Source organism: Typopeltis vanoorti, chromosome 26 (assembly GCF_054136105.1).
Source record: "Typopeltis vanoorti isolate ZY-2024b chromosome 26, IOZ_Tvanoo_1.0, whole genome shotgun sequence".
Lineage (NCBI taxonomy): Eukaryota > Metazoa > Arthropoda > Arachnida > Uropygi > Thelyphonidae > Typopeltis > Typopeltis vanoorti.
In genome coordinates this window covers 15,753,945-15,781,800 of record NC_143574.1, presented here as the reverse complement: position 1 = coordinate 15,781,800, position 27,856 = coordinate 15,753,945, and the positions used below count along the sequence as shown (strand labels likewise).

Sequence of the window (27,856 nt, the reverse complement as noted above, 5' to 3'; positions counted from 1 at the left end):
AACATAAAAATGTGCACAAATTCACATGGAGAGAAGAGGCTAGGAATAAGAAAAGTCTCTTTGACTATGTTATTGTTGATAGTGATGTTTTCTCCGTGGTGCAGGACACCAAAGTGTACAGAGGATTTGAAATTGGAAGTGATCACTATTTAGTCTTGAGCAGGATAAAATTGAATTTCATATTGAAAAAGAATAACATGTAAGAAAGTTTTAAAGCGAATAAAATTTGAGCAGCTCTCAGATGTGAACTGTAGACTAAAATACACAAAGATTATTGAAGAAAAAATGAAAGAGTTTGAGAACAGAAACCAAATTGGAGATTCAGTGGCAAACCTTGAAGAAAACCTTGATTGATTCAGCCAGAGGTATGTGGTGAGGTTGTCTGCAAGGATAAAAAAATCAGAACTCCGTGGTGGACACAGGAAGTTAAAGAGGCAGTGAAGGAAAAGAAGAAAGCATATCAAAAGTTCCTGTCAAATAAGTCAGCTTGTGCTCTTAGAGAATATAGAGACAAATGCAAGAATGCTAAACACTGTGTAAAACTAGCTAAACAAAAGTCATGGGAGGACTTTGGCAAGAATATAGAAAATAAATATCAAGAAGGTGGCAAAATATTCTGGAGGTTGTTGAAGAAGCTTAGGAATGGAGGAAAGAGTGCTGTAAAAGGAGTTAGAGATGATAAAGGTGACATGAAAATGGGAGAAAAAGATATCCTTGAAGTATGGAGTAATTACTTTGAAAAACTGCTAAATGAAACAAGCATGATGACAGCACAGTGGTAAAAAACACTGCCCAGGCATGCAGTCAGGAATACATATCCATACTTGAAGTAGAAAAGCCATCAAAGGCTTGAATTGTGGAAAGGCAGCAGGAGTAGATGATATTCGATCAGAAATGCTGAAGTATGGTGGTTATAAGAGTCTTACAGTGGCTGCATTGCATAGTTCAGAAAGCCTGGACAGAGGGACGTATTCCTGATGATTGTAGTAGAGCTCTCATAGTACTCATATATAAAAAGGGAAATAAAACTGAATGTGAGAATTACAGAGGTATTTCCCTACTGAGTGTTCCTGGAAAGATCTATGCAAGTATACTTGAGAAACGGTTGAGAAGAATTGTGGAAGAAAAGCTTGGTGAAGAACAAGCTGGATTCAGGCCAAATAGAGGCTGTCAGGATCAGATCTTCACTTTACAACAAATAGTTGAGAAAGCATGGGAATATAACAAAGATCTGTATTTAAGTTTTGTCGATTTGGAAAAGGCATATGACAAGGTGCCAAGAGAGAAGCTATTCAATATGCTGCAGTTATATGGTGTGAATGGGGCATTATATCAAGCAATACTTAGTCTTTATTTGAGTTATAAGTCAGCAGTTAGAATTGAAGGAAGTACAGGAAGATGGTTTAATGTTAAATCTGGTGTGAGACAAGGATATACATTATCCCCTCTGTTAGTAACCATCAACTGATTAGAATCTGTAGTGATGATCACTAATAAGCTAATAAGTTTACACAAAGCAGTAGGGTGATAGTCAGATGGTAGGCCCTTTTTTTAGAATCAGTTGGATATGTGCCTTCCATGTTGTGAGGTGGATACTGAGTATTATACAGTATAGTAGTGAGAGAGAGCAGCTATCAATTAAGGAACACATCCTTGAGCACAATAAGTAGAGTAACATTAGGACCAGAAACTTTTTTTTTTTTGGTATCTAGGTTGTTACTATTATAATTATCCTGTACAGGCCCCTCCCCCCAAGGGGTTACATATCAGGAATTTGATGATGACATTGTTAAAAGTTTTTGTCTTTTTGGTGAAGGCTACGTATGGCATGCAGTGTTCCCAGGTATAGTTAGAGGTGATTTGCCTTTTGTCATCTGTGTAGGGGTTGGATGAAAAGAATGATGTTGTAATAGTACCATCTGGATGCATGTGCACTTGAGAGAGGTGGGAACAATGCAGTTGGACAAAAATTGCATCCAGTGCTCTTTGCAAGGGATCAGAAGGCATGACTGCCATTTGCTCAAGAGGATATTTTTCTACTTAGCACTTTCAAAATCAGACTGAGCTTGATGATGATTGTTCCCATCTCTCTCTGTCTCGCGCACCCAGATCGTACTATTACAACATTATTCTTTTCATCCAACTACTACACAGATGATAAAGGCAAATCATCTCTGTCTAAATCTCAGTTTTCCAAGGAGGTGCAATCTCAGGCTGTGAATGAAACTAGAGTTTTTCCTCAAGCCTGCCTTGGCACCTTCTTGGAAAACTGAGGTTTAGATATTGGGTAAAAAATCTGAACAAAGTGGGGAACGAGGTTCCCGTCATTCCAAAGTGGATAATTTCTGTAATATGATCACACAACCAGTATCTGGATCTGGAGAGCAGAAACAATAGCCTGATCTTGGAGAGGAGGAGGAGTAAAAATATGGGAAATCTTCCTATCTAGTGGTGTATGTATTATCAAAGGATGATGTATGAGGTTATGAATGGCTGAAGTGGGGGAGGACATTCTTCAACTAAAGATGAAACTTTCATGAAATTATGATCTGAATTACCCACCCAGAGGAGAGGTCATCTTTGCAGTGTGCTTGGAGGGAGAACTGGTAAGTAAAGATCTAGAGTGCTTGTTCAATGAATGAGCAGGTATTCTGGTTAGTAGATGAACAGTTTTGCTTTAGGTTGTTGGTTATAGTTCTGCCTGTCTTCCAACTTGGTCAGTGGAATTGTAAAAAAAAAAGGGAGCTATTTGGAGTTATGGATATTAAAATTGCAAGGAAGATAGATGACTTCACACTTAGGATAGTTGTATTACAAAAAAATAAAGTTTCAAGGATAAGAAGTCAAAAAGATCAGATTAATTTTTAGAATTTGGACAGTAATAGAAACAGCAGATAAATTACACATAATGAAAAAAAATCTTAAGCCACATAAGATTAAAAACGAGGAGATTCAAGATTTGGGATCCATTGGTGAAGAATATCACACCACCCCTACATCACACAAAAGCATATATACTGTTTTTATGGCGGAAGGAAACATATAGACTCTACTTTGGACAGATAAGGTAGTGGTTGTTATAACAGTAATTTGTGATTCATTCAAAAACAGTTCAGGTATTAATGTCTGTAGGTAATGGCACACATCATTACAGTTGGTGTTTATGCCACAAACATTGAAATGGATGTGGAAGAGATTTTTATTTTGTATAATTTTTTTTAGTTTTAAACCTTTTGGGGAATTTGAGGTTTTATTTATTTATATTTTTATATAACCGAAGCAAGACTATGTTTGATTTTATTGTCATGTTAAGTGTATGAGTCGAGCAGTTTTTAGTGCTTGCCCATTCATTAAAGGTAACAGATTTAGTATTTTGCAAATCAGCTTTATGATAATCTTAGTCCTGTTTTTTCAACCTACCAGAGAAGCTGATGCTGATATATGCACAGCTATTATCCACTTGATGTGGAATTTTGCTTAGACTGTATTGTTAAATGAAGGAAGTTGTTGAGACCTTTTTACATCATTCCAGTTTAAATCTGATGGCCTTTGGTTATCCTCCCCGTGGGAGATGTGTCACTCCTCTAATTATTGCTAATGTTTTTAGTACATATGTATTATTTTTTTAATTGGGACTTTTTATTGCTTCATGTAAGACATCAACAGTTCATGTCTTACATGAACTGTTGAATCTACGTTGTTCAATTCCTTAAGTGATTTAGTAATGCATAACCAACATATAAGCCTGTCTATGAGAATTAACATCATCCACGGAGATGCTATCGCACGAAAGGCCCGCCAATATGGTAAAATAAAGTTGAAGTTGTCTAGACAATTCAATCATTTTTCCTGAAACGCCGCTGGGATAATCAGGTAATCCCGAATTGTGTAAATTCAAGCACCGTTTTGTTTCATAAAAAGCTCTCTCTATATATATATATAACCGCGGCAGCTATGCGTTGCTTTGCGAACAAATCAATGCTACGCGGTTTCTCTTAGCGGACATTAACAAAGCTATTCGAGCCTTTGAAGAAGAGCTTTCGTGCACTTTAAATCACTCGCTTTGGACAATTTTACATGACGTCTCGTGTACCGCTGCAGACAAAGAATTTGAAAAAATACGAGGCCGACAGATGAAAAAATTCGAAAAATTAAAAAAGAACTCTGCTGTCAATCCAAAACTTCCTACCAACACTGTAATCAACCTTTCTTCAGTCACCCTGATGCCTGAAGCAACCAGCATGCTTTCACGTGGCCACAACTTCGCCATTACTCCCAGAAAAATACCTAGTGAGGATATTATGATCCAGATTGAACGCGGAATCCGCCCACTTCCACATCAAATCGCCAACAGTGTAAGACTGGATGTAGCTCGTGTCCTCTCCAAAGCAAGACCAACCAAAACCAACATATCCAACAAGGAATATAAAGCTCTTGAGGAAATGAGGAATAATAAAGAAATAGGTATCACCAAAGCGGATAAGGGAAATGCAACTGTAGTACTTAACCAAAAGGACTACACAGTTAAGCTTAATGCTCTTCTATTAGATAGGGCTAATTACCTCCCTATCGAATACAATCCCACCAACTCACAAATCAGAAAACTTCACAGGCTCCTTGAGAAAGTCACTTCTTGGCCTGTAGAAGTTACCAACAGATTAAAGCCGTTTAACTCTATACTCCCCATATTTACGGACTTCGAAAAACACATAAAGAAAATGTGCCATTACATCCCATAGTGGATGGCATTGATTCCCCCCCACATACAAATTAGCTAAACATTTGGCCAAAGTGCTCACACACTATACTGGCAACACACCATCACACATAAAAAACTCAGCCCACTTCAACGGCAGCATAGAAAACCTTACACTCCAACATGCTGACATAATGGTCAGCTTTGACGTCTCCTCCTTATTCACAAATGTCCCACTCAAGGAAACTTTACAGCTAATCGAAGCTAACTTTTCTCCCGATATCTCAGCTCTATTTCAGTTCACAATGAACTCGGGCTATTTCGTTTGGCAGGGAAAATTCTACAAACAAATAGAGGGGACAGCCATGGGTTTACCACTCTCCCCACCCTTGGCCAATTTCTTTATGGAGCCCTATGAAGAAAAAGCCCTAGTCTCTGCCCTACAAAAACCAACCATATGGCTTCGCTATGTTGATGATGTCTTCGCTATTTGGCCACATGGCTCTGATACACTCCTTAACACACTTAAACAACCAACACCCCAGAATCAAGTTCACCCTGGAAAAAGAGGAAAACAACAGCCTCCCTTTCTTAGACACACACTAGTCACCCTCCAGCCTGATGGAACCTTGATTTTCTCAGTTTATAGAAAACCCACCCATACAGGCAGGTACATTCACCAGCAATTCCCCCCCCCCACACACACACACAACAATATGGAGTGGTGAAAACACTATACAACAGGGCTAAACTAATCTGTTCTAACGACATGGCCCTAAACACTGAACTAAATCACATCCTCAACACTTTCTCAGCCAATGGCTAACCCCCCCCAAAAAAAAATCCAAAAAATATTAAAACCTACAAACCACAATCCCCCTCTCCCCTCCACAACAAGGATTATTCTAAATCCATCACCATTTCCTATATCCGAGGTACCTCGGAAAAAATTACCAAAATCTTAAAAAAACATGACCTGACCTCCTGTTACAGACCATACAGAAAATTGGCATCCCTTATCCACTCTACTAAAGACCAACCACTTCCCCTAGAAGTGGTTGGTCTTTAGTAGAGTGGATAATATAGACTAGAATGGCTGTACTACAAGTACAGCCATTCTGGTCTTGCAGACTATGCTCTGGATACACGCCACAAAATATGGTGGAAGAAAGCTACAGTAATACACCGTAGCAAATACAAATTCGAAAGACTATTTATGGAATCAGCCTCAGCCCTAAGAAACTCTCCAAACCTCAACAAATTTGGGTATGCGACTGCCCCAAATTTGGGAAGCTTACATCAACAGACCTTCAGCCCAACGGCCAAGAACACCTACTTAGCCCGCTAGAGGGTACCATCAGGACTTCTAGGAGAACAATAGCTTCATCACTTCATTCTCAGTTACTGTTTTGTAGTGCCTATGTACACATGCCTTTTTTGTAAGTTCCTTTTGAAGATGGCAACATGACGTTGCCGAAATATCGGAAATATTTATTAAAGTATAATTTAATTTATATTCGTATCTACGTTGTTCAATTCCTTAAGTGATTTAGTAATGAACTGTTGATGGCACTTTTTAAAATTTTTCTTTAACTTCTTTTTTGATATTGTGTTCCATTACTCAGTTTTATGAAGATGCCTTTGATACTAAGGCAAAAATTTACATTTTAACAAATGTGAATATGTATGACATATCTACATATGTCATCCATATTCAATTTTTTTTTTGGTAACTATGTTTATTTAAATATCTATTTAAATATCACTCTTAGTCTGAATGTTGTGCTTATTTGGTATACAGAGTTTACATTTAATTACCAAGGTTGGAAAACACAAAAGAGAGATTAGAAACTGCAGATAAAGAACAAAGAGAAATAAAAAAATAATAATAATAAAAGAAATTAGAAAATCAATCTTTAACAGAAAGAAAAACATTCTGATATCAAGAGAAATAATCTAAAAAAAAAAAAACTAGATTAAAAATGATTAGATGTTTTTTTGGTCTGCCTTTCTCTATGGAAAAGAAACACGGACAATAAATGTGAAAGATAGTAGGATTGATGCTTTTTGAGATGTGGAACAGAACTAATGAAGAACATAAGAGAAAAGAAAAATATCATGTACAGGGCTCAAAAACTTTTGTGCTGGCTTTCCAGGCAATCAGATATCTCACTAATCAGATGTTAGCTTGAATGTACTCTACCACGATTGCCTAATATGTCATAGTCACTTGTTTAATTCTGTATCTGGTTGATTTACAAGCTTTTGTTAATGCTATGGCTGATTTTTGCCTTCTATCAGACTACCAATGTTGAATCGAATATATTAACTACTTAGAAGTAGTGTTTAGTTTATTTAACAGTTTTAATTCACGAGACAAGAATAATAAGAATAATTAACACTTATTTGCTGATAGTTTACTAGTATTTTACCTATTTTCAGGGCACAAAAACAGTTTGTCACTGTATGCAAACAGCAACAATTAGTTAATAGTGGAAACTTTAAAATTGTAATGGATAATATGAAGAACTAAAGTTCTATTGTTGATTAAAGAAAGTGTAAACAAGTATTAACTTGATCTTAAAATGATTGTCTCCAGATTTTTGGAAAATTGAATACAGCCATACTTCTTGAGGTTAGGGGAATGTTTTAAAGCTGCTGCTACACAGAAGTCATAAGTCAGAGAGACTGACTTATAAAAACACCAACTCACAGAGCCAGAGATATGTTTTTCTCCATCTGATACTGTGTGAAGGTGTATCTAAAGCATGGTATGGTGTCAAATGTATTTTTTATGTTCTCTGAGGTGGATATCAACTGATCATTCTGTCTATCCATAGTAAGACAGGTCACAAGTACATGACACTTCATATACTCCCGGATATGATAAAGAAGAAAGTTTGTCCTTAGGTAAATGGATGAAGGTTATCAATTTCATATATGGTTGAAATGTGAGGAGCTGATATTTATTAGACATTCTGAATGTATGTGATAGTAACAGTTTTGCTCTGGTCCAGAATCTCTAGTGTATTAAGTGAGGGACATATTTGAGGGGAGCATTTAGTATTTTTATCCATTTTTTGGGATTATAGCCATTGCCTAAAAAAGTGTGGCAAAGGTAGGAAAGATCAGTGATAAGAGCATTATCAGCAGAACAGATAACTCTGCCTCTGTGAGCTAGTGTTTTTAGGATATCATATTATTGAGCTGGATGATGGTGTAATTGTGCAAATATCTTCCAGTACATGTAGGTTTTCTCTAAATAGAAAAAGATAATGAACCATTTGGTTGGAAGGCTTGTGACTAGTGTATCTATGAAGAGCAGACAGTTATTAGATTCCTTTTCCATTGTGAATTAGATTTTATCAGTAGTATATTTATCAATCTGTGAAGAAAACATTCATGCATTTTATAAGTGATATAAAACCATTTATTACTTTTTTTTTATTAATGATACTATTTTTTGCTGTATTTTTACTTCTGACATTTGTCTTAATCATTTACTGGAAAAAGTAAGCAGTTTCTTCTCTGCCATTATAAACAAACATTGAAAACATACAGTATCATAACTCAGAAAAAAAAAAAAAACACCCTTTCTTGTAAACTTTCAAGGTACAGACAATTTGTACTTAACGAACACTGCATGAGCTAATAAATTGTAACCCCCAATTCGCTTAATGAACACAGAAGAACTGTTGCACTTACGAACATTTTACAATGCCCTAAGTTCATGATACTTTAATTAGATTAACAATATATTTTATAAAAATAAATTCAACTTACAAACACTTTTCAAGGAATGAGGCCAGTCATGTCATATAGCACAGTGGCAACTAAGAAAACAGTAGAAAAATGTTTAAGTTAGAAACACACAAAAAAATATTTTGGGAAAGTAAAACTTCTTTCTGAACATTCCAAGTTTTAATATCTACTATTAAGAGTCAAATGTTGCATATTTCATCACTGGGTAAGAAAAAAAGCTAATTACTGTTATCCCTTGCATATCTATTATAGGTGGCTGTGTTGCAATTAATTAGTTACCTTACATCATGACTGAACTCTCTCTCTCTCTGAAGATAAAAATGACTCTGTTATCCTATTCTCTCATTAGCCATATTCTATTATGGCAAAATCATTGATAATTGATAAAAGAGTCATTTGTTCTCTTTTGTCAATTATCAGTAATTTTCCAGCATTCCTCAATAGATGCAATAAGTAAGGTAAAAAATACCATGAAATATTTATAACATAAAACAGAATCAGCATTATGTAAATAAAGCTGACAATTAAACTGAAACGATTCTTTTGATCCCCCCCCCCCCCTTCCTCAACTAAAAATTCTCACTCATCAAGGACAAGCTCATTTTTCAAGCCCTGATATATGGTTTGTATTGTGAGGTATTTATTTATTTATTCATGTGAGGTTCCCCCTGTTCCTCGACTGTCCCTTAGGACTGGTTGAGTCCTCCTAGTGAGGGATTAAGTATGTATTTTATGACTGTAGACCCATGTGTGTTTATGTGGCCAGTTTGCCTGTTCTGAGGGATGAAAACCCGAGTTTCTGGGTGAAACTCGGGTTTTTCAGATAAAGAGATCAGATAAACATTCCTCATGGCATGGACAGGAATCGAACTCAGGTATTTCTGACCAAAGGTCTTCTATACCGACTGAGCTATGAAGGCTCATTGTGAGGCATGAAAGTCTTCAAAAAGATTTATTAGAGAGAAGAATTGAGGGAAAATGAAAAGACAGTGACACATGTTAGAAAACATGACTAGTTAGGCTGAACTATGTGGAGAGCAAGAGTGTAGCCCAGTCATAATGTGGAGATGATACTTTTATTTTTTTTATGCAATTCCCACCCTCAAAAGCTTCTATAAACCTAGAGTGCATTGTAACATTAGTAGGGTAAGAATCCCCCCCCCCCCATTTTTATTAATTTTATGTATTTTTTAAAAATGTATTTTTTACATAGTCTGAAAACTCTGCTCCTCTAGAGACTAAACATGCTTTTTTAAGCCACTTCTGGTCTCCAATAAGCAAAGGCATTGGTCCCACTGGGCAGTGAAATATCTCTCTCTTACCAATGAACTTGATAGGATAGGATAGTTTGATTACTAATGATATAATTCAATTGTATTTATTTCTTTTTATTTTAATGAAATGTTTTTTTTTAACTATTAAAAGTGCTAAAATCATAGAAGCTCTACCATTATTATTTATGCAGATTTCTCTATATTAACCATAACATTTGAAATTAGTTTATTTCTCACTCTGACATTTAGATCTCTTGCTATCACTATATAGTCATATTTATTGCTTTCATTTAGTTCTTGTAACTCTTTATAAAATGATTCAGAATCCTCCTTTGTGCTATCTTCAGGGATATAGATGCTTATAATATTTAAGTGGCTCTGTTTATTTTAAATTTAACTTTATAATTCAATCACTTACATAAATTTACAAAGCCACTTTTGTATTTTATTTTCTCATTTACTATGGAATTAAAATGGCTACTACCACTTCATGCTGTAATATGCTGATCTACTCTGCTATATGATATAATCATTGCTATGGTTTTTTTTTTCTGTTATCACTGCTATACTATATCGATATTTTTGTTTTTTAGTTGTTTTACAAGAAGCCCAAATCCCTTTGTTATTATCCTACTTACATTCCATGTAGCTTTTTTAAATTGTCTGAGATTCTTAATCTTTATTCTTTACTGTTGTTTTTTTAAAGTCTTTATTCTTTGCTTTTTTTTTAACCTCAATTCATTTTTTATTTTTATTCTTTTTTTATTTAGGTATTAATAAATAATTCTTAGTCTGATGAATTTCTCATTTGAAGCCTTGGAGTTAGAGTTATGTATTTGGTAAAGTAATTTATCCAGCTAGGGAGAGGTCACACCTTATCAGATTATAATTTCTATTAATCAGTAATCTATCTTAGCTACCACAGGCTTAATTACTTCATGCAATCATTGGTGCATGCAGTCTAGTCGGCGACTAGAGGAAATTTTTCCAAGCCTTTTTTCGACCAGTTCCCGAGTTAGTCGATCTCTGGCTCAGGCAAGTGGGTTTTTCCTCCCGGAAACTCGGGTTTTTCGTCCTGTAAACTCAAGAAAATCGACCGTAGAACCCACATTATTTCAGACATTAAATATATTGTGTTAGGGTTAGGGACCACGAGATGGCGGCACATTTGAGCCATCTCTCTTCACTGCATATTGCTTAATTAGTGATAGCCTTGGGCCATCTATCTCTGATTGGTACCAGTGGAGATTGAACTGCCCACTCAGTCTCCAAAAAAGTTAGATAGGGCTAAATGGCCTCGCCTACTCCCCGTATACGGGAATAAAAAAAAAAAAAGGCATTAGCTGATTTTTTTTTTTTTTAGCTGATATATTAAAGCAGATACTTTATTAAAATAAAAGGACATAGATTAGAAAGATAGAGGGGAAGTTTGAAAGGGCTGGGTCTGGTAAATATAAGATTTTTTTCATAATGAAGGTAACCACTTTGCTTCCAAGTGGAAGGAGTGATCATGATCTGGGAAGTGAAGCATATTGTTTCAATTAAGAAGCGATATTTGGAATTACAGAGTAGGTGATTATGGTAGGGAATGTCATGGAGGGAATATGCATTTAATATTCTGTGTATTACATTGATAAGGCAAGAGATGGGATGATGGATGACAGATTTCAGTGGACATGTTCAAAAGTGGACATAACTCAGATTATTGCTTAGATGTTAAAAAAACATGCTAGAAACAGGAAAGTTATTATATAATTTATAGTTCTTCATTACATATTTGGTTACTTTGGTTTTGGGGTGAGGAAGTGGTAGATAGGATTTAGAGGTAAGTGAAAAAGATGGTGAATGATCTATGCAGTCCTTTTCCTGAGGATATATTGAAAGTTTGTAGGTCACAGTGTTTGGTTGATAGGCAGAAAAAGGGGACTGTAATAGAAACATAAGTTACTAATGTGATTTTATGGATGGATGCAGAAGAATTTTAGAGTACGTGACAAGAGGGCAGAGAATAAAGTGCAAGAGCATGAAGAGTAGATTTTTTTTCTTGGAGAATGGTCAATGAGTGATGGGTTGCCTGAGATAGTTGCTCACTTAAACTCATTCACTGACTCTGCACCAGTGTATTGTTAGTGAGTAAGTTTAAGAAGAATGCTTGAAATCAGTGAATAATCATTAGTATGGACCTAACAGATCACTGTACTGAGCTGAAGTCCGAGAGGTAATCTGCTTCTATACGATAGAAGCAGATTATCTCTCGAATAATCTGCTTCTATCATAGCATTTTGTGCGTTTTGATATGCTCATCTTAACTATTGTCATATTGCACTGCCAGCTGGCCTGTTGTGACCAAATAGCAGTGTTTCAAGAATACTTGTTACACTGCTTGTTTGTCAGTATCCTTCAGGGTAGCTCATGACACGTGAACTGACATGGTGATAACTGTTGTACTACCTGGATAATGTGATAACGGCCCAACAGTTATGTTATATTGCTGGGCCATTATCACCTTGAATTCTGTGTACATGCACTATTCTTCTTATCTGCCTACTTACTGTATAACCAGGAACAAATCATTGAAAAGCATAACAAGATTCTGTCCCTCTGACAAAGCTGTGGATTCCTTGAGATCAAATAAACTGGTTATCCACTATATATATATAAATGAAATATTAATTGGATTTGATAAAACAAGGAAAGTTATGCATGTTGTTTTCTAATACATTTAAGGAATACCATAAAACAGTCTTTATGGTATATAGTCTATATATGATTTAGCTGGAGAGCGTATCTGCTCTCCAGTTAAAAGGCTGCGGGTTCAAATACCACCATGACATGGATGTTTGTGACTGTCTGTGGAAATACCAGTGGTGGTTGGTGGTAGATGGCATTGGTGTAGTTATGATCAGTTGGTGATTGAATGGTGGAGACGGAGTTGTAGAGTAGGTGCCCTCCCTCGATGAGTCCTTGGACTCCCTGGAGGTGTCAAATAATAATAATAATATATCCTCCATTACTGTAATCATATTAGGTTTAAAAGAAAAACAAAAAAATTATACCACTTCAATAAGATTACTAAGTTTCTACTGTGGAATTATATTCCTGTTTCATGTTTGATTCCTTAAATAATCATGAAGCATTTGTTTAGCCAGTGAAATGATAAAGTTATAAGATTTTTAATTCTATTAAAATTTCAAAAAGTCAGTCACTTAATTTTATAGCACAGTATGTACTAATCCTGAGATATTTCATAATTAAAAATATTATTTACACTTCTTTTTTATCATTATTAAAGTGTTCATTTAAATTTATTCAAACCTTTCAACTTACCATAGAAGTTCATGAGACAGGAAAACTAGACATTGTACCATGGGATGATGCTGATCAGATTGATGCTGAATTAGGATTAGCTGTGGATTATTTTTCATGTCCAGAGGTAAGCATCACATAGTTTAACCTGCAAACCCATAGCTTCACTTATAAAAATTTGTTATAGGAAGGCCAATGTAATGAAATGTATTGGAAAAACATTACTTTTAAAAATATTCATAGCACCGTGAGTGTTCAATTATTGTTTAAACATGTACAGTAGACTCCCTGCTCTGGATTTAATTGGTTCCTGGAAAGCTATTGTTAAGCTGGCCGTCACAAATCACACCCTAATTTGCTATAGGCGCAGTATCATGAATTGATGTCGGTTTTGGTTTTGTTTCTAGAAATATAGTTTGCAGTATGAAATCTCACACTGAAATGGCATCAAATTAAAAAACAACAACAACAAAAATACTTAAATAATAAAATGATAAAGAAACATTTATTTAATTTTGCAAAAGTTTAAAGGTTAAAAATGTTACAGGATTTGCTATTTTGAAGCTTCTTAAAATAATAATAAAAAAAAAAAAAATTGACATAGTTTCTTCTGAACGCAATAATTTCCCAGTAGTATGACAAGGTACTCCTTACTGTGGCTTATAAAGTTTCCGAGCTCCATTCAAAATTTGAATAATCAGTTTTGAAAGGATTAGACTCTTCATACTGCATTTTGTATTCTCAAATTCACTTTTTCTCTTTTTTTTAAAAATTAAACCGATAATAAATAAAGAGCAAGGCAAATTACAACAGTTTTGCCATGCCTGTAGGCATAGTCTAATTCTCCTCTGTACTTATGAAATGATCTGTGTATGACTCAGTGATTTTTTTTTTTTTTTTAATGCAAATATGTATTCAGTATTTTGTGATGTAAAACTTAGTTATTGGATAAAAAACCAATCGCATTAATTTGGTTATTAGCAAGGATGGAAAACTGAAAAAAAAATAATGATTTGAGTTTCAATTCAAGTTCAGAGATTTTAGAAATGTGGATTTTGGTTTTGATTCCAGTTCTTGAGATTTCTATAATTTTTTTTTTTATTGATTTATATGCTAGTTAATATCTATGATAAATTGATTCTGCATTCTTATTTGAAGTAAATTAGTTGTGCTACGAAATATGTTTAGTAAAATCCAGCCAGTCATGACTCTTGTCTACAGCAGTATGTGCTGTTCAAATTGTAACAGTATTTATGGCTAGACTAGGTACATTTTTATCCTTCCTTGAGTATACTCTGAATTATAATTAATAAATTATACTTTAAATTATATTATGATATAAAATTTAAGTGGCCACCAGGCATTACTCTAATTTTTGTTAAGATTAGATGATTCTCTTTTTTTTTTTTTTCCCCCCCTTTTCATGTTCATGTTGGAACATTCAAAAAAATCCTGCTGCCACCTTTTACATTCTGGTGGGCTGAGAGAATGCACCTTGTCTTTGCTATAATTTTCTCTTTGTGTATCAGCAAACCTGCCACATATTGTGATGGATTCTTCAGTTGTAACCAAATCTGCATCGAGGGCCAAAATGAATGCTTAGGATATATTAGAAAACAATAATTAAGGAATTAATGCAAGTATAAGGGAGAGAAAGAACAGGTGTGAATAGAAATGCTTTCATTAGTGACAAATGCATTATTAATAATTTACATTTGTGATATTATATGTGTATGTCCTATAAGGTTGTTGGTGTGGATCAAATATCACATGATGCAATAAAACTTGAGACATGAATGTTTGCATTTTTGATGAAAAAAAAAAAAAAAGCAACTTATAAGGAGAGGGGAAAGATATTTGTTTGCAAAATATAAATAAACCAGCCAGTAGCAAACAGTGGCTCTATACATTAGTAGCTCAGTAAATAACTATAGGGAAGGGATAATAAAATGAACTAATAATGCTCATCAGGTAATTCATCTAGGCATGGCAGGAATATGTGGGTTGATGGAGCAGCAAATTGTCTTATACAGTTTTTTGTGCTTGTTATGTGTATGTATTTCTCTGTTTTATTTATATTTCACTCTGTTTTCTAAGAATTTCCTTTTATTTACTGATGATCAGTGAATAAAATAATTTTATTGATTTCCTGTGATCATTGGAATTATTGGAAGTCCTACATGTTACAGGTTTTTTTTTTTTTTTACATAAGATAGTCGTTTGTTGGAAATCAACAGATGCAGTTTACTCTTATAATACATCATCATTCACATCATCATCAAATTCCTGCCATGTACCCTCAAGTGGTGTACAGGATATGATAGTACTACATGAAAAAAATTACATCATTATTAATTTCCTATCTACAATTTTCCTCCAAATCAGTCTGTTACTTGTCAAGACTCCAACATTATCAGATCTTATATTTCTATCGTCTAATGTACCGTATCAATCCACCTATATCTTGGTCTTCCTCTGGGTCGTTTTGCTGCCAACCTGGCAGAGAACACTTGTTTTGCTTATCTTTCCTCGCCCATTCTGTTTAAGTGACCATACCACCTGAGATTAGCTCTGCTAATGCATTCCTGGATGCTGACAATGTCAAGTTCTTTCCTAATATCCTCGTTTTTAATATGATATTGCCATTCATGCCATCTGTTCATGCCTATAATCTTTCTCAGGACGCTCATATCTGTGGTCTCTAGTCTTTGGTCAAGTGTTTTACTTCTGACCCAGCTCTCAGATCCATAAGTTAAAACTGGTTTGAACACTGTCTTGTATACTGCTAATTTAGTGTTCTGACTAATTTCTCTCTTATTCCATATGAATTTATTCAATTGACTTCCCACCATACCAGCTTTGCTGATTCTGTTGTCTATTTATATATTTAATTTACTATCTTCAGTAAAAATCGTGCCTAAATAGCTGAAATGTTTTACTTGTTCCACAGGTTCTCCATTCACAACACAGTTGACATTTTCAATGATTCTGCCTATTTTCATTGTCTTTGTCTTTTTATTGCTGACCTTCATACCATATCTATTACAACAGCTATTCAATTTAGTCAGAGAATCTTGCAAACTTGTAGCGGATTTATTTAGAAGTATAACATCATCCGCATAAAGCAAAGAGCTGACATTAACATCTCCAATTCTGATATCATTTTTAATACCACTTTCCTTCATAATGTGATCCATATAGATAATGAATAACAGAGGGGATAATATACATCCTTGTTTCACACCAGATTTAACATTAAACCATCTTCCTGTACTTCCTTCAATTCTAACTGCTGACTTACAACTCAAATAAAGACTAAGTATTGCTTGATATAATGCCCCATTGACACCATATAACTGCAGCGTATTGAATAGCTTCTCTCTTGGCACCTTGTCATATGCCTTTTCCAGATCGACAAAACTTAAATACAGATCTTTGTTATATTCCCATGCTTTCTCGACTATTTGTTGTAAAGTGAAGATCTGATCCTGACAGCCTCTATTTGGCCTGAATCCAGCTTGTTCTTCACCCAGCTTTTCTTCCACAATTCTTCTCAACCGTTTCTCAAGTATACTTGCATAGATCTTGCCAGGAACACTCAGTAGGGAAATAACTCTGTAATTCTCACATGCAGTTTTATTTCCCTTTTTATATATGGGTACTATGAGAGCTCTACTCCAATCATCGGGAATTCGTCCCTCTCTCCAGGCTTTCTGAACTATGCAGTGCAGCCACTGTAAGACTCTTATACCACCATACTTCAGCATTTCTGGTCGAATATCATCTACTCCTGCTGCCTTTCCACATTTCAAGCCTTTGATGGCTTTTTCTACTTCAAGTATGGATATGTATTCCTGACTGCATGCCTGGTCAGTGTTTTTTACCACTGTGCTGTCATCACTGCTTGTTTCATTTAGCAGTTTTTCAAAGTAATTACTCCATACTGTAGCGCCTCCGCAGCGCAATTGGAAGAACGACGGTACATTGCGCCCTTCGATTGGAATAGGCCTAAGTTCGATTCTCGTCACGACGGGAGGAATCTTTATCTGGTCGATTTCAATTCGAAGGTGAGTTAGCCGATCTCATACGGAGGTAGCAGGGTTTTTTCTCCCGGAAACTCGGGTTTTTCATCCCGCATACATACAAATCGGCCCTTCAGAACACACGCAATTTACAGACAAAAATTACTAGTTGTGGTGGTGTTGGAGGTGGGCGGTAGATGGCGTTGATGGAGATGATTCGTAGTAGCGGTTAGGTGTAGAGACAGTTGTAGATGTCCTCCCGCGATGAGTCTTCGGACTCCTTGGAGGTATCAGGAATAATAATAATAATAATAATACTTCAAGGATATCTTTTTCTCCTGTTTTCATGTCACCTTTATCATCTCTAATTCCTTTTACAGCACTCTTTCCTCCATTCTTAAGCTTCTTCAACAACCTCCAGAATATTTTGCCACCTTCTTGATATTTATTTTCTATATTCTTGCCAAAGGCCTCCCATGACTTTTGTTTAGCTAGTTTTACACAGTGTTTAGCATTCTTGCATTTGTCTGTATATTCTCTAAGAGCACAAGCTGACTTATTTGACAGGAACTTTTGGTATGCTTACTTCTTTTCCTTCACTGCCTCTTTAACTTCCTGTGTCCACCAGGGAGTTCTAATTTTTTTATCCTTGCACACAACCTCACCACATGCCTCTCTGGCAGAATCAATCAATGTTTTCTTCAGAGTTTGCCATTGAATCTTGAAGGTTTAATTCCTGTTCTCAAACTCTTCCATTTTTTCTTCAATAATCTTTGTATATTTTAGTGTACAGCTCACATCTGAGAGCTGCTCAACTTTTATTCGCTTTAAAACTTTCTTACATGTTATTCTTTTCAATATGAAATTCAATTTTATCCTGCTCAAGACTAAATAGTGATCACTTCCAATTTCAAATCCTCTGTACACTCTGGTGTCCTGCACCAGGGAGAAAACATCACTATCAACAATAACATAGTCAACGAGACTTTTCTTATTCCTAGCCTCTCCTCTCCATGTGAATTTGTGCACATTTGTATGTTGGAACATGGTGTTAGTAATAACCAGTCCATGTCCTGAGCAGAAATCCAACAGATATTTGCCATTATTATTAGCTTTGCTCTTTTCTCCAAATTTTCCCATAATATTTTTGTATGTCTCACAATCATTTCCTACTCTGCTATTTAGATCCCCAACAAGGACCAACTTTTCATTTTTCATTGTGTCAGTTGCTTTTTCTAAAGCCTCAAAAAATTCCTCCACTTCTACCTTAGTAGAACCTTCTGTGGGACCATAGGCACAAATAAGTCTCATTGTCCAGTTCCCCATTCTCATATTTGCCCGCATTACTCTACTTGAGACTGACTGCCATTCAAGAAGATTAGCCTCATATTTTGTGTTGAATACTATGGCTACTCCTTCTTTTCCCTTCTTATAATACATAGGATTCATTATTATTCAGGAATGGATGAATTTTTGCTTATTATGTCTCTTTCAGAAGAATGAAATGAAAATGTTCTTATAGTGTTACAAAATCTTTAACACACATTATACTACACAAGCAAGAAAAACAAGAGTTTTATTGCATCACTAAATACAGTGCAGAGATATTTTCAGTCTATCTACTTATTTAGCAACAATTAATGTAATTAGAGACAACTGAAAGGACCTTTCATAATGAAAAACAGGTGGTGTGAGTTTCAGCGAATAGATGGAGAATAGTGTAAAAGCAATGTATAAAAAAGGAGAAAATATTTGATGTTAAAAACTAGTAAACATTTCCTATAGATAGTTGTAAATTTGCTATTACATTTGGATTTGTTAGGGAGGGGAGGAAGGGAAGGAAACCTTGTATTGATAGTGTAATAAGAAATTGATTGAATATACGTAATTAAATTTGAAGTAAATGAAAATTTATGTTTAAAACTAATATCGAACTAATTTTGCTCACACCAAAACCAGTGGCTTTATCAGGGTTTTAAATAAAGCATGTGTGCGCGCGCGCGCGCACACACACACACACACACACACACACACACACACACACACACACACACACACACACAAAAATTATGTATGTATATGTATATATATATATATAAACAAACAAATAGGAGCAAAGTTTTCTGAATGCTGAAAAATACTTACAAAAGAAGATAAATCGATTCATCCCAAAACACAAATGTGAGGTTGTGTGTGTTAGCTTGTCATCACTCAAATCCTGTTGGTGATTGTTGGAAATTAAAATCCAAGATGTTAAAGGATTTGATGAGAGATTTCCAGATGCAATTTAATATAAGACCTTGATTCCTGTTCAAAGATTCCTAAAAATGGATAACTGTAATGGATTCTTTTAGAAGTTTGGAATAAAAATTTTCTTCTAAATATGGCATATTGGAAATATTCCAGTTTACTGTATGGTTAGTGGATGACGTATGGTTGGCCAGACCATATCTTTCTTTTCTTTTATCCTCCACATTTCCCACATGCTCTTTCTTTCTTTCTCACTTCAAATCCACGGCATGTCTGCCCAATGTAGGCCAGACCTTATGAGCATGGTATTTTGTATACTCCCTGGTTCTTGTAAAAAGGGATGCTGTCTTTAGGAGACCTGAGTCATCTTCAAACTGTTTGTTTGAATTGGCTTGAAAGTCACTTTAAAGTTATAATCTTTGAAAAGGAAGCAGTTCTAATGGATAGATTGCCAGTGTACGGAATGGAGATGTTGGATGCTCTGCTACAAAGAGAGGGACGATTTGAAATTAAGATATATGCTGTGTGAACATTTTTATTTTTGTCATGTTGTATCAGCAGTCCATAACTGCAGAAATGGATTTTTCTTTATGGTACACTGTACAATATCAGTATCATTGTATAAATCTGAGATCCATTTACAGTCATTTTTAGCCACAAAAAAATGAAATAAATAAATAAATAAAAAGAACGATGTAGGGGAAATATTGGTTTCTTCTCAAAAAGAAGATAGGATTGAAAATGGTTTATACTGATTCTTTGAATCTACATATGCATTTTTTTCTCCCCTGTGAACAGCATGATTCCCTGTTAAAACTCACAAATGCAATCCAAAAATTCAAAAATCCTAGTTTCTTAAAAGTTCACGTGAGCTGCAATTTGTCCCAAAATTGTCTCTTCCTTAAATTAAATGAAGTATGCATATTCATTGGAGAGCATGTTTGCATAGTCATAAAAATTGATGCCATCCCTTGTCTCAGAGTAATTGCTGCATTAATGCATCGTTTGCTTCTTGCCTGAGAGATAAGGTTATCTGAGATCTTCTTCTGCTATAACAGCCAGTCTGTAGCAACTGCTATCTCAAAATACGTTTGTGTGTGTGTGTGTGTGTGTGTGTGTGTGTGTGTGTGTGTGTGTGTAACATCTGTATTTGTGCAGAGGGAGCAGAGGGTAGGGTGTGATAAGTAATTAACTATTCTCTTTTGCTTTTTGTGATTCTCAGTAACATTAGGATGTCATGGCTTGGCTGTAAACCAACAGCAACTGTTGTGGAAAATTGCTTTTTTTCCAAGTAAAAAGAGGAGCAGTGTATCTGTTACATAAAATTACATTGAGGAAACAGAAATTTTAAGATTGGTTCACTATCCTTTGCTCTGTTTGGGGAGAAGAGTTTACTGTCTTAAACAGAAGAGTAAAAAAGGTAGTTAGGTTGGTAGTTCTGAACTGTTACTCTTTTTCAAAACTCTATAGACTTTAATGAAATACAATGGCAGATGCTGTATGACTTACTGTATTTAATTGACATTCTGAATGTTTCGCCATTTAGCAGTGGCATTAGAACACATCTACAATAGCAACAATAAATACATAAAATGAATAAAAAAAAGGAAGAAAGCTGACAATACGGTTGCAGCAACAACATAAAGTGCAAGGGTCAGTTAGTTACAGAAGTGGGTACTGGTTATAGTTTTTATTATACATAATTTTGGGCAACCATCTTCCAAAATTTAAGGGATTTTTGCTTCGTTTCTTTCTTTCTTTCTTTTTTTTTTTTTTTTTTTTTTTGTCACATGCTTTTATAGGAAAGTAGTTAAAACATTAGCAACTAACAACAGAATTCACTATTACTTCTACATTTTGTGGTTAATATTTAGTTTAATTGTCATATTTATTTCAGTGAATTTCTATTAGCTTCGCCTGGTTGGCCAAGTAGTTAGCGTATCTGCTCTCCAGCCAAAAGGCTATGGGTTTGAATCCCGCCGTGGGCATGGATGTTTGTGATTGTCTGTGAAAATACTAGTGGTGGTGGTTGGCAGTAGATGGCATTGGTGGAGATGATGAAGGTAGTTGTGGTTCATTGTAGTTGGTGGATTGAGTGGTGGAGACAGAGAGTTGTTCGAGTAGGTGCCCTCTCTCGATGAGTCTTTGGACTCCCTGGAGGGTATCATATAATAATAATAATTATCTATTATAATATATCATGCAATAACCTGTCAAGTATAATATTCTACAAGGACAATCAAGAAGTTAAGCTAATGTAGTATGCAAGTCGAATATGACTTTGATTATAAAAAAAAGAAAAATAAATATTTTGAACCATTCTATCTTTAATTTATCTTCTGTAAATTGAAAAACTGTTAGCTACTTTGGTTGTCTAAGAATAAGCAAATCTAGGAATGAAAAACTGTTTTTGGTATTCCTATGAGTAAACTGGACTCTTTGTGTTGTTAGTCTTTTAAGGAAGTCTTTTGAAGGAAGACAAATCTGAGATAAAAAAAAAAACAAAAAAAAAAAAAACATGATATTGAAAATGCATCATATAATAGTTATCGGAGAGCAGAAGAGATAGAGAGAGGAAAATTGAAGAACCCATTTGACATTCCTTTAATCTGTTTGAAAAAGTTTTCTTCCTGACAAGAAATAACCTTGTTAATTGTGAAATCAAATAATTTAATGATGCCTGGAGGAAACATCCTTCAGTAATTATAAGAGATAAATAAATATTAGTTAGAAGGAAGACCATATTCATAGTAATCAGAATGTCTGAAGGAGATAATATTAGATATCTTGTTTTTGAATCTCGAGAGCATTTGATGTATGAATTAACCTGTAAAGGTTACTGTGATTTTTATCTTAAATTGAATGTTATGTTGACAGCTGCAGTTTATGAGATTGCCATTTCTCTTTAAAGGAGTTAGGGTAGAGAGTGAGCGTTAATTTTTTTTTCCTGTGTTGGAAGGGTGCTTTAAGTTCATAATTAGGTTTAATGGAATGACTGCAGCACAGAGAAATAATTAAACACAGCTTTAATAGTTCCGTATTTTGTTTCTGTCACAAAAGACATCTTCTGAGATACAATATAAAACTTGGAATAACATGCACAAATCACACAAGAAATAAGTGAAAGATGTTAAACTAGAAGTTGAAAGTTGTACAAAGGACATTTTCTGTGGCTATTGAGTGGGAGGTCTAAGAATTAATGTTTTTCAACTCTTGGAAATTTAATTTTTTAAAAAAAATCTGCTGCTGATTCTAAAAAAAGCTTTCATGTTTGCATATGCTGTGGTGAATCATAGGATTTTTTTTTTTTCCTGTGCAAAGTATCCAAAACACGGTAATTGCCAGCCTAGTTTGCTGAGTTATTAGAGTATCTGCTCTCCAGCTAACAGACTTCAGGTTTGAATCCCACTGCAGGCATGGATGTTTGCGATAGTCTTCAAGTGGAAGATGTATTTCATCACCCGGTGATGAAATTCATCTCCTTTCTTATTGGAAGCCTGAAGTTGTAAAAAGTTCCATGTTTGGTCTCTAGAGCAAAGTTTCCAGACTATATAAAAATAAATGCAAAATGCCAAAAAATGCATAGAGAGATGTGAGGCAGTGGGAGGAACAACTATTTTGTTAAGATTTCTGGCATTGTAGCTATTGGACAGGAAGGTATTTTTCAAAAATGTGAGGGAAGCCTTGACAAACTGAGAGATCTGTCAACATCCACCTTGGAGAACACAAGAAATACATCTGCTGCCACATCTATGGTGAGGTCTAGCTGACCATGCCTTTGGATATCTTACACCAAATCAAATGAAAAAAAAAAAAAAGACCACTGTGCTTCACTGCAGTAAATACAAACTAGAAAGACTGTTTTTAGAATCAGCAGCAATGGATTTCGAAAACCACCTCATCCAAATAGATATACAGGTATCCCTTGCTTAACGTGGGGTTTGATTAACACGGCAAAATTAATTGCGACAATCCTTCGATATACGCAGCAAGAGTTTTGATTAACACGCCTTTAACCCTGCGGAGCTCGCAGCTGATCTGACAGATACATACAAAATATTTAATTTAATATAAATATTCTTACACAATTCACTGTATAGCTTGGAGGTCATGAGTAGCTGTGCATTCATATGTTACAAGTGATATTCCGCACTGTTTTTTGATGTCAGTTGTTTAACATGTTATGTAAAGGTCTGTGATATTTTGCAATAAATTGCATCTGAGAGATACCGCAACCTCCAATGTCAGTATAGTATGGTTTAATTGTTTTTTTTTTATTCTTGTTCAATAATTTCTAGATTGTAACTGAAAATAAATAAACCATCATGTATTACTGAAATAGAGAGCCAAAGGCTTATTTATTACATGTCCTCTAGGAGATGTGCTTTACATTTATGGAAAATACCAAGGATACTGATCAGAGCTTACTCCACCTTTACTACTAGTTGCCCATAAGGTTGCTTATGTTTGCATCCACCGAAACTTTTAGTTTCTATATATTCGGCACGAAACTCTTGTAATTTCTATATTTGGCTATGAAATAATGTTGGATTCAATATCCACTTAATTTGTACCATCATGTATTTCACTTATTCACAGGTTCCGTTAGGCGGTGCCTGTGAATAAGTTTCGTTAAACTTGTGCTCCTGAGTTTTATCGCAATTGCAAGTATCTCTTTTGTGCAAAACAACCAGTAAACGGAATACAGAGGGTACCAAGGAGCCAGCTGCTTCTGCACAACTCGTAAGTACCCATAATACTTCATATTAGTTATTATTCAGTCAAAAAAACAGCCACGTGAAAGCACCCAATATGCCAACCATGCGAATTAAAGATGGCGCCAACAAAGGCCAGCAACGAAAGATTACTTAGAATCCCATCAGCGTAGCACAGCCGATAGCAAACAAACTGAAAGACAATACAAAGTGGCGCAGTTGTGAAACCGAAATTACCGAAAGGAAAAAAGGCATATCGTGCGACTTCTGCCGCAACTGGCTACATACTTCCTGTGCGAAAGTAGAGGATTCAGTGCTCAAGTTACTTATCGAACTGAACCAGTCTTTTTTCTGTTCGATATGCCTCCCCTCCGTTAAACAGCTGTTAAACATAGGCAAACGAGTAGAAGATCTCGAACAACACCTCAGTAACATGAGCAATACTTTCTTGTCCAAACTCCAAAAGTTGGAAACAAAGCTTAAGATATTCGACAATCAGCGGCCGATCACAAGTGCATCTGTATCCGCTAACGAACTCCCTGATTTAATCGCATCAACAGTACACTTGTCGCTCAGGGCTGAAAACAGGAGACTCAATGCCGTTATTTTGAACTTCCCGGAGGAAAATGGTAAATCTCTAAAAGAAGAAGTTAGCAAACTAGCAGGCGAATGCAACTTCGATCCCAGAAACATCATCAAATGTCATCGATTTGGTCCCGTAAACAGAAGAAAGGATGGAACGAATTATCCACGTCTCATCAAAGTGATCTGTGATGCACCAACAAACACTTCCAAATTAATAATGGCGATAAATAGCATGCTAAAGGACAGTAACCCCCCAATCGCGTGTACGTGCTCGACCTGACTTAACCTTTGAACAAAGGGAACAAAGACGCCAACTCCGAAAACAGCTAGAAGAAAAACACCAGAATGGAGACAACAGCTGGAGTTAAGCACAGAATGTTGTAGTATTCAGGAACATTCTCATCTTTTGGACTTTTATAATCATTTATTCGAAACAGGAGAAGCTGAAAACCCAGGTAGTACAGGAGAAGGTTCTGCACATATATGATTTGTGTGCAATATTTTATGGATTTTTGAAGCTGCATTGCTTAAATAGTAGAATTTTAAGACTGGCTTCTTTGATAATTGAAAAAAATTCCTTTTTAACTTCTTGGTATCAGCTGGACCAAAAAAAATTGCACAGGCTTACTATATAATTACTTTTCTTCAGCTTCTGTGATGTCTAATATTTATTATGTACAACTGAGCAGATAATATTATGGTTTTGAGTACTAGGCTTTAGAAGAAAAGAAAAGTGGCCCTATTTTCCAGTCTTGTAAGGTTTCAATGTTCTTGTATATAAGTTCTTGAACTGGTAATATTGGGTAAGTGGAGAAGGGAATTCCAAGTATAATAATGGTTTCTCTCTCTCTCTCTCTTAGGAGTTAGTATAAAAGAAATGCCTCCAAGATCCTACTTTTCAAAAACTTTTAATTTTATTTTGTCTGCATTAGTAGTTAATCCACTGATCTTGCTGAATTTTTCCAAAATACCAAAAAAATATGGACTGTATTTTTCGGATGAAAAGATGCATCCCAAATTTATGAGACAATTTTTAGAAAAAAAATATTATTATATAAAAATATTCACAAACCTTAAATTTCATTTATTATTGCCATAACTTGTACCAGCAGCATTCAGTTCGTCTTGGCAATATCACTTGTCTCATTACTGTCACTTTTCCTATTATTGTCTGAACTATTGTTATCACTCTCTTCAAAAACTAACTCATCTTCAGTACTATAAATTGTGTCACTTATGCTGCATTTTTTAAAATATTTAATAATCGTCTCGTCTGTTCAGAACCGCATATGTTTGCCACTAACTACTATTGATGCTGGTAAAGTTTTCGTATGAAAATCGGGGATTCCCACATATGCAGTGAGGCATGTGTTTGGCTCGCATCTAAAATGTGGGAATCCAAAACTTGCCTACCTTTGGACCATAAGATGCACCCCAATTCTGAGTCGATTTCTCTACATAAAAAGGAGCGTCTTATGGTCCAAAAAATAAGGTATATGGAATCATTATCCTTCAAAGTGCCCATTACATTATTGGCATATGCTAACATCTTATTTTCCTTCATAGTTGAAGGAATTGTTATTCCTCATACAGCATGTGTATTGTTGACGTCCTGTAAGAAAGGTTCAAGAACCAGTGCAAAGAGCAGTGGACTAAGAGGGCATCCTTGCTTGATTTCTTATTAAATTTTGACCAGGCCTGACAGGAACCCATTTACTTGGAGGTGCATAGTTAAATTAGCATAATTCAACTATGCACTTCATTATCAAAGGACCATAGAAGGATCCTTTGATAATGGATTGCAACTTTTTTTACCCACACCAATTTGCTGGAGGATGTGAAACAGAAAGGGATCTGGACATTATCAAATGCTTGAGTAAGGTATACTGATAGCACTGCCATTGACTGCGTTTTTGTATTAACTAAGTGGAGTAGATTACGTAGTAGAAACAGATTAAATTCCACTGCTCTGCCTCTAACTCCATGCACCTGTGTGCTTTTAATTATGTATCTTATTCCCATTTTGAGCCTGCTATTGATAATGCAAAAAATATATCATGTAGTCAGTATTAGATAGAGAAATAGGTCTCCAGCTGCTGATTAAGGTGCGATCTCTATTAGGTTTTGGAATGAGGATGGTATAGCTTACTACAAATTATTATTATTAAGAGAGAGACCTCCAGGGAGTCAAGGACTCATCGAGGGAGGCCACATACTACACGCACCAGCTATCATACTTATTCTTGAATTTATTCACATTGCTTGCACTCACAACATCCAATGGCAATCCATTCCAATCATACACCACCCTATGAGAGAAAAATCTACCCCTCACCCCTTTCTTAGCAGCATTCATTCTCAGCTTCAAAGGATGCCCTCCTATCCTCTCCTCATCCTCCATAAATTGAAATTCTGTATGTCCCTTTCAGAAGTTTTTAAGTGTCAATCATATCACCTCTATTTCTCTTTTTGCTAGTGTCTGCAGTCTATAAATTCTCAATCTGTCTTCATAATCAATATCCCACAATCCTGATATCATTTTTAATGCTCTCCTTTGCACTCTCTCCAACATATCAAAATCACAATGGAAAACAGGAGACCTTGCCTGTGCACAATAGTTCAAGTGAGGTCTTATCAAGGCCTTGTAAAAAGACAAAATGACATCCTTATCTTTACATGTGAACATTCATTTCAGCACTGCAATTATCTTTTGAGTTGTATTTTCAATCTTTGCTACATGGCCCCTGAACTTCACTTCCAATCTACTAACACTCCAAGATCCCTAGCCTCATCAGTTTCTTCTAGCATAATCCCACCACATATAATACGACATTGGATATCTAATCACACCGAAGTGCATGACTTTACGTTTACTGACATTGAATTGACACCCATTTTCACATGCCTACAATTCCAGCCTATTCAAATCATTCTGCAAGTACTGCATATCAGCAGCATTCCTGATTACCCTGTCTGTCTTTGCATCATCAGCAACTAGCTGTATGTTGCTTGTCAGATCCTTTTCAATATCATTAATATACAGATTGAATAACAGTAGACCAAGCAGTGATCCTTGTGATACACCACTGGTTACCTTAAATCTTGCATACTCCTATCCCCCATAGGCCACTTTTTGATATCTGCCAGTCAGCCATCCTCTTATCCTGCTAATATTCTATAACTCAAACCCATATTCTCCAATTTATGCAACAGTCTACCATGCTGACCCAAACCCATATTCTCCAA

The 27,856-nt window shown here is 35.4% G+C and overlaps 1 protein-coding gene across 7 annotated transcripts in view; it reads left to right on the top strand.

Moving 5' to 3' along the window:
* DEF8 (differentially expressed in FDCP 8 homolog) overlaps window positions 1-27,856 on the top strand; it is a 165,270-nt gene that overhangs the window by 31,086 nt on the left and 106,328 nt on the right. For all 7 annotated transcript variants that reach the window (XM_090414992.1, XM_090414993.1, XM_090414997.1 and 4 more), the window contains one exon: window positions 13,065-13,165. In XM_090414992.1, the coding sequence (XP_090271118.1) occupies window positions 13,065-13,165 (101 nt within the window). The remainder of the gene's footprint in view (window positions 1-13,064; window positions 13,166-27,856) is intronic.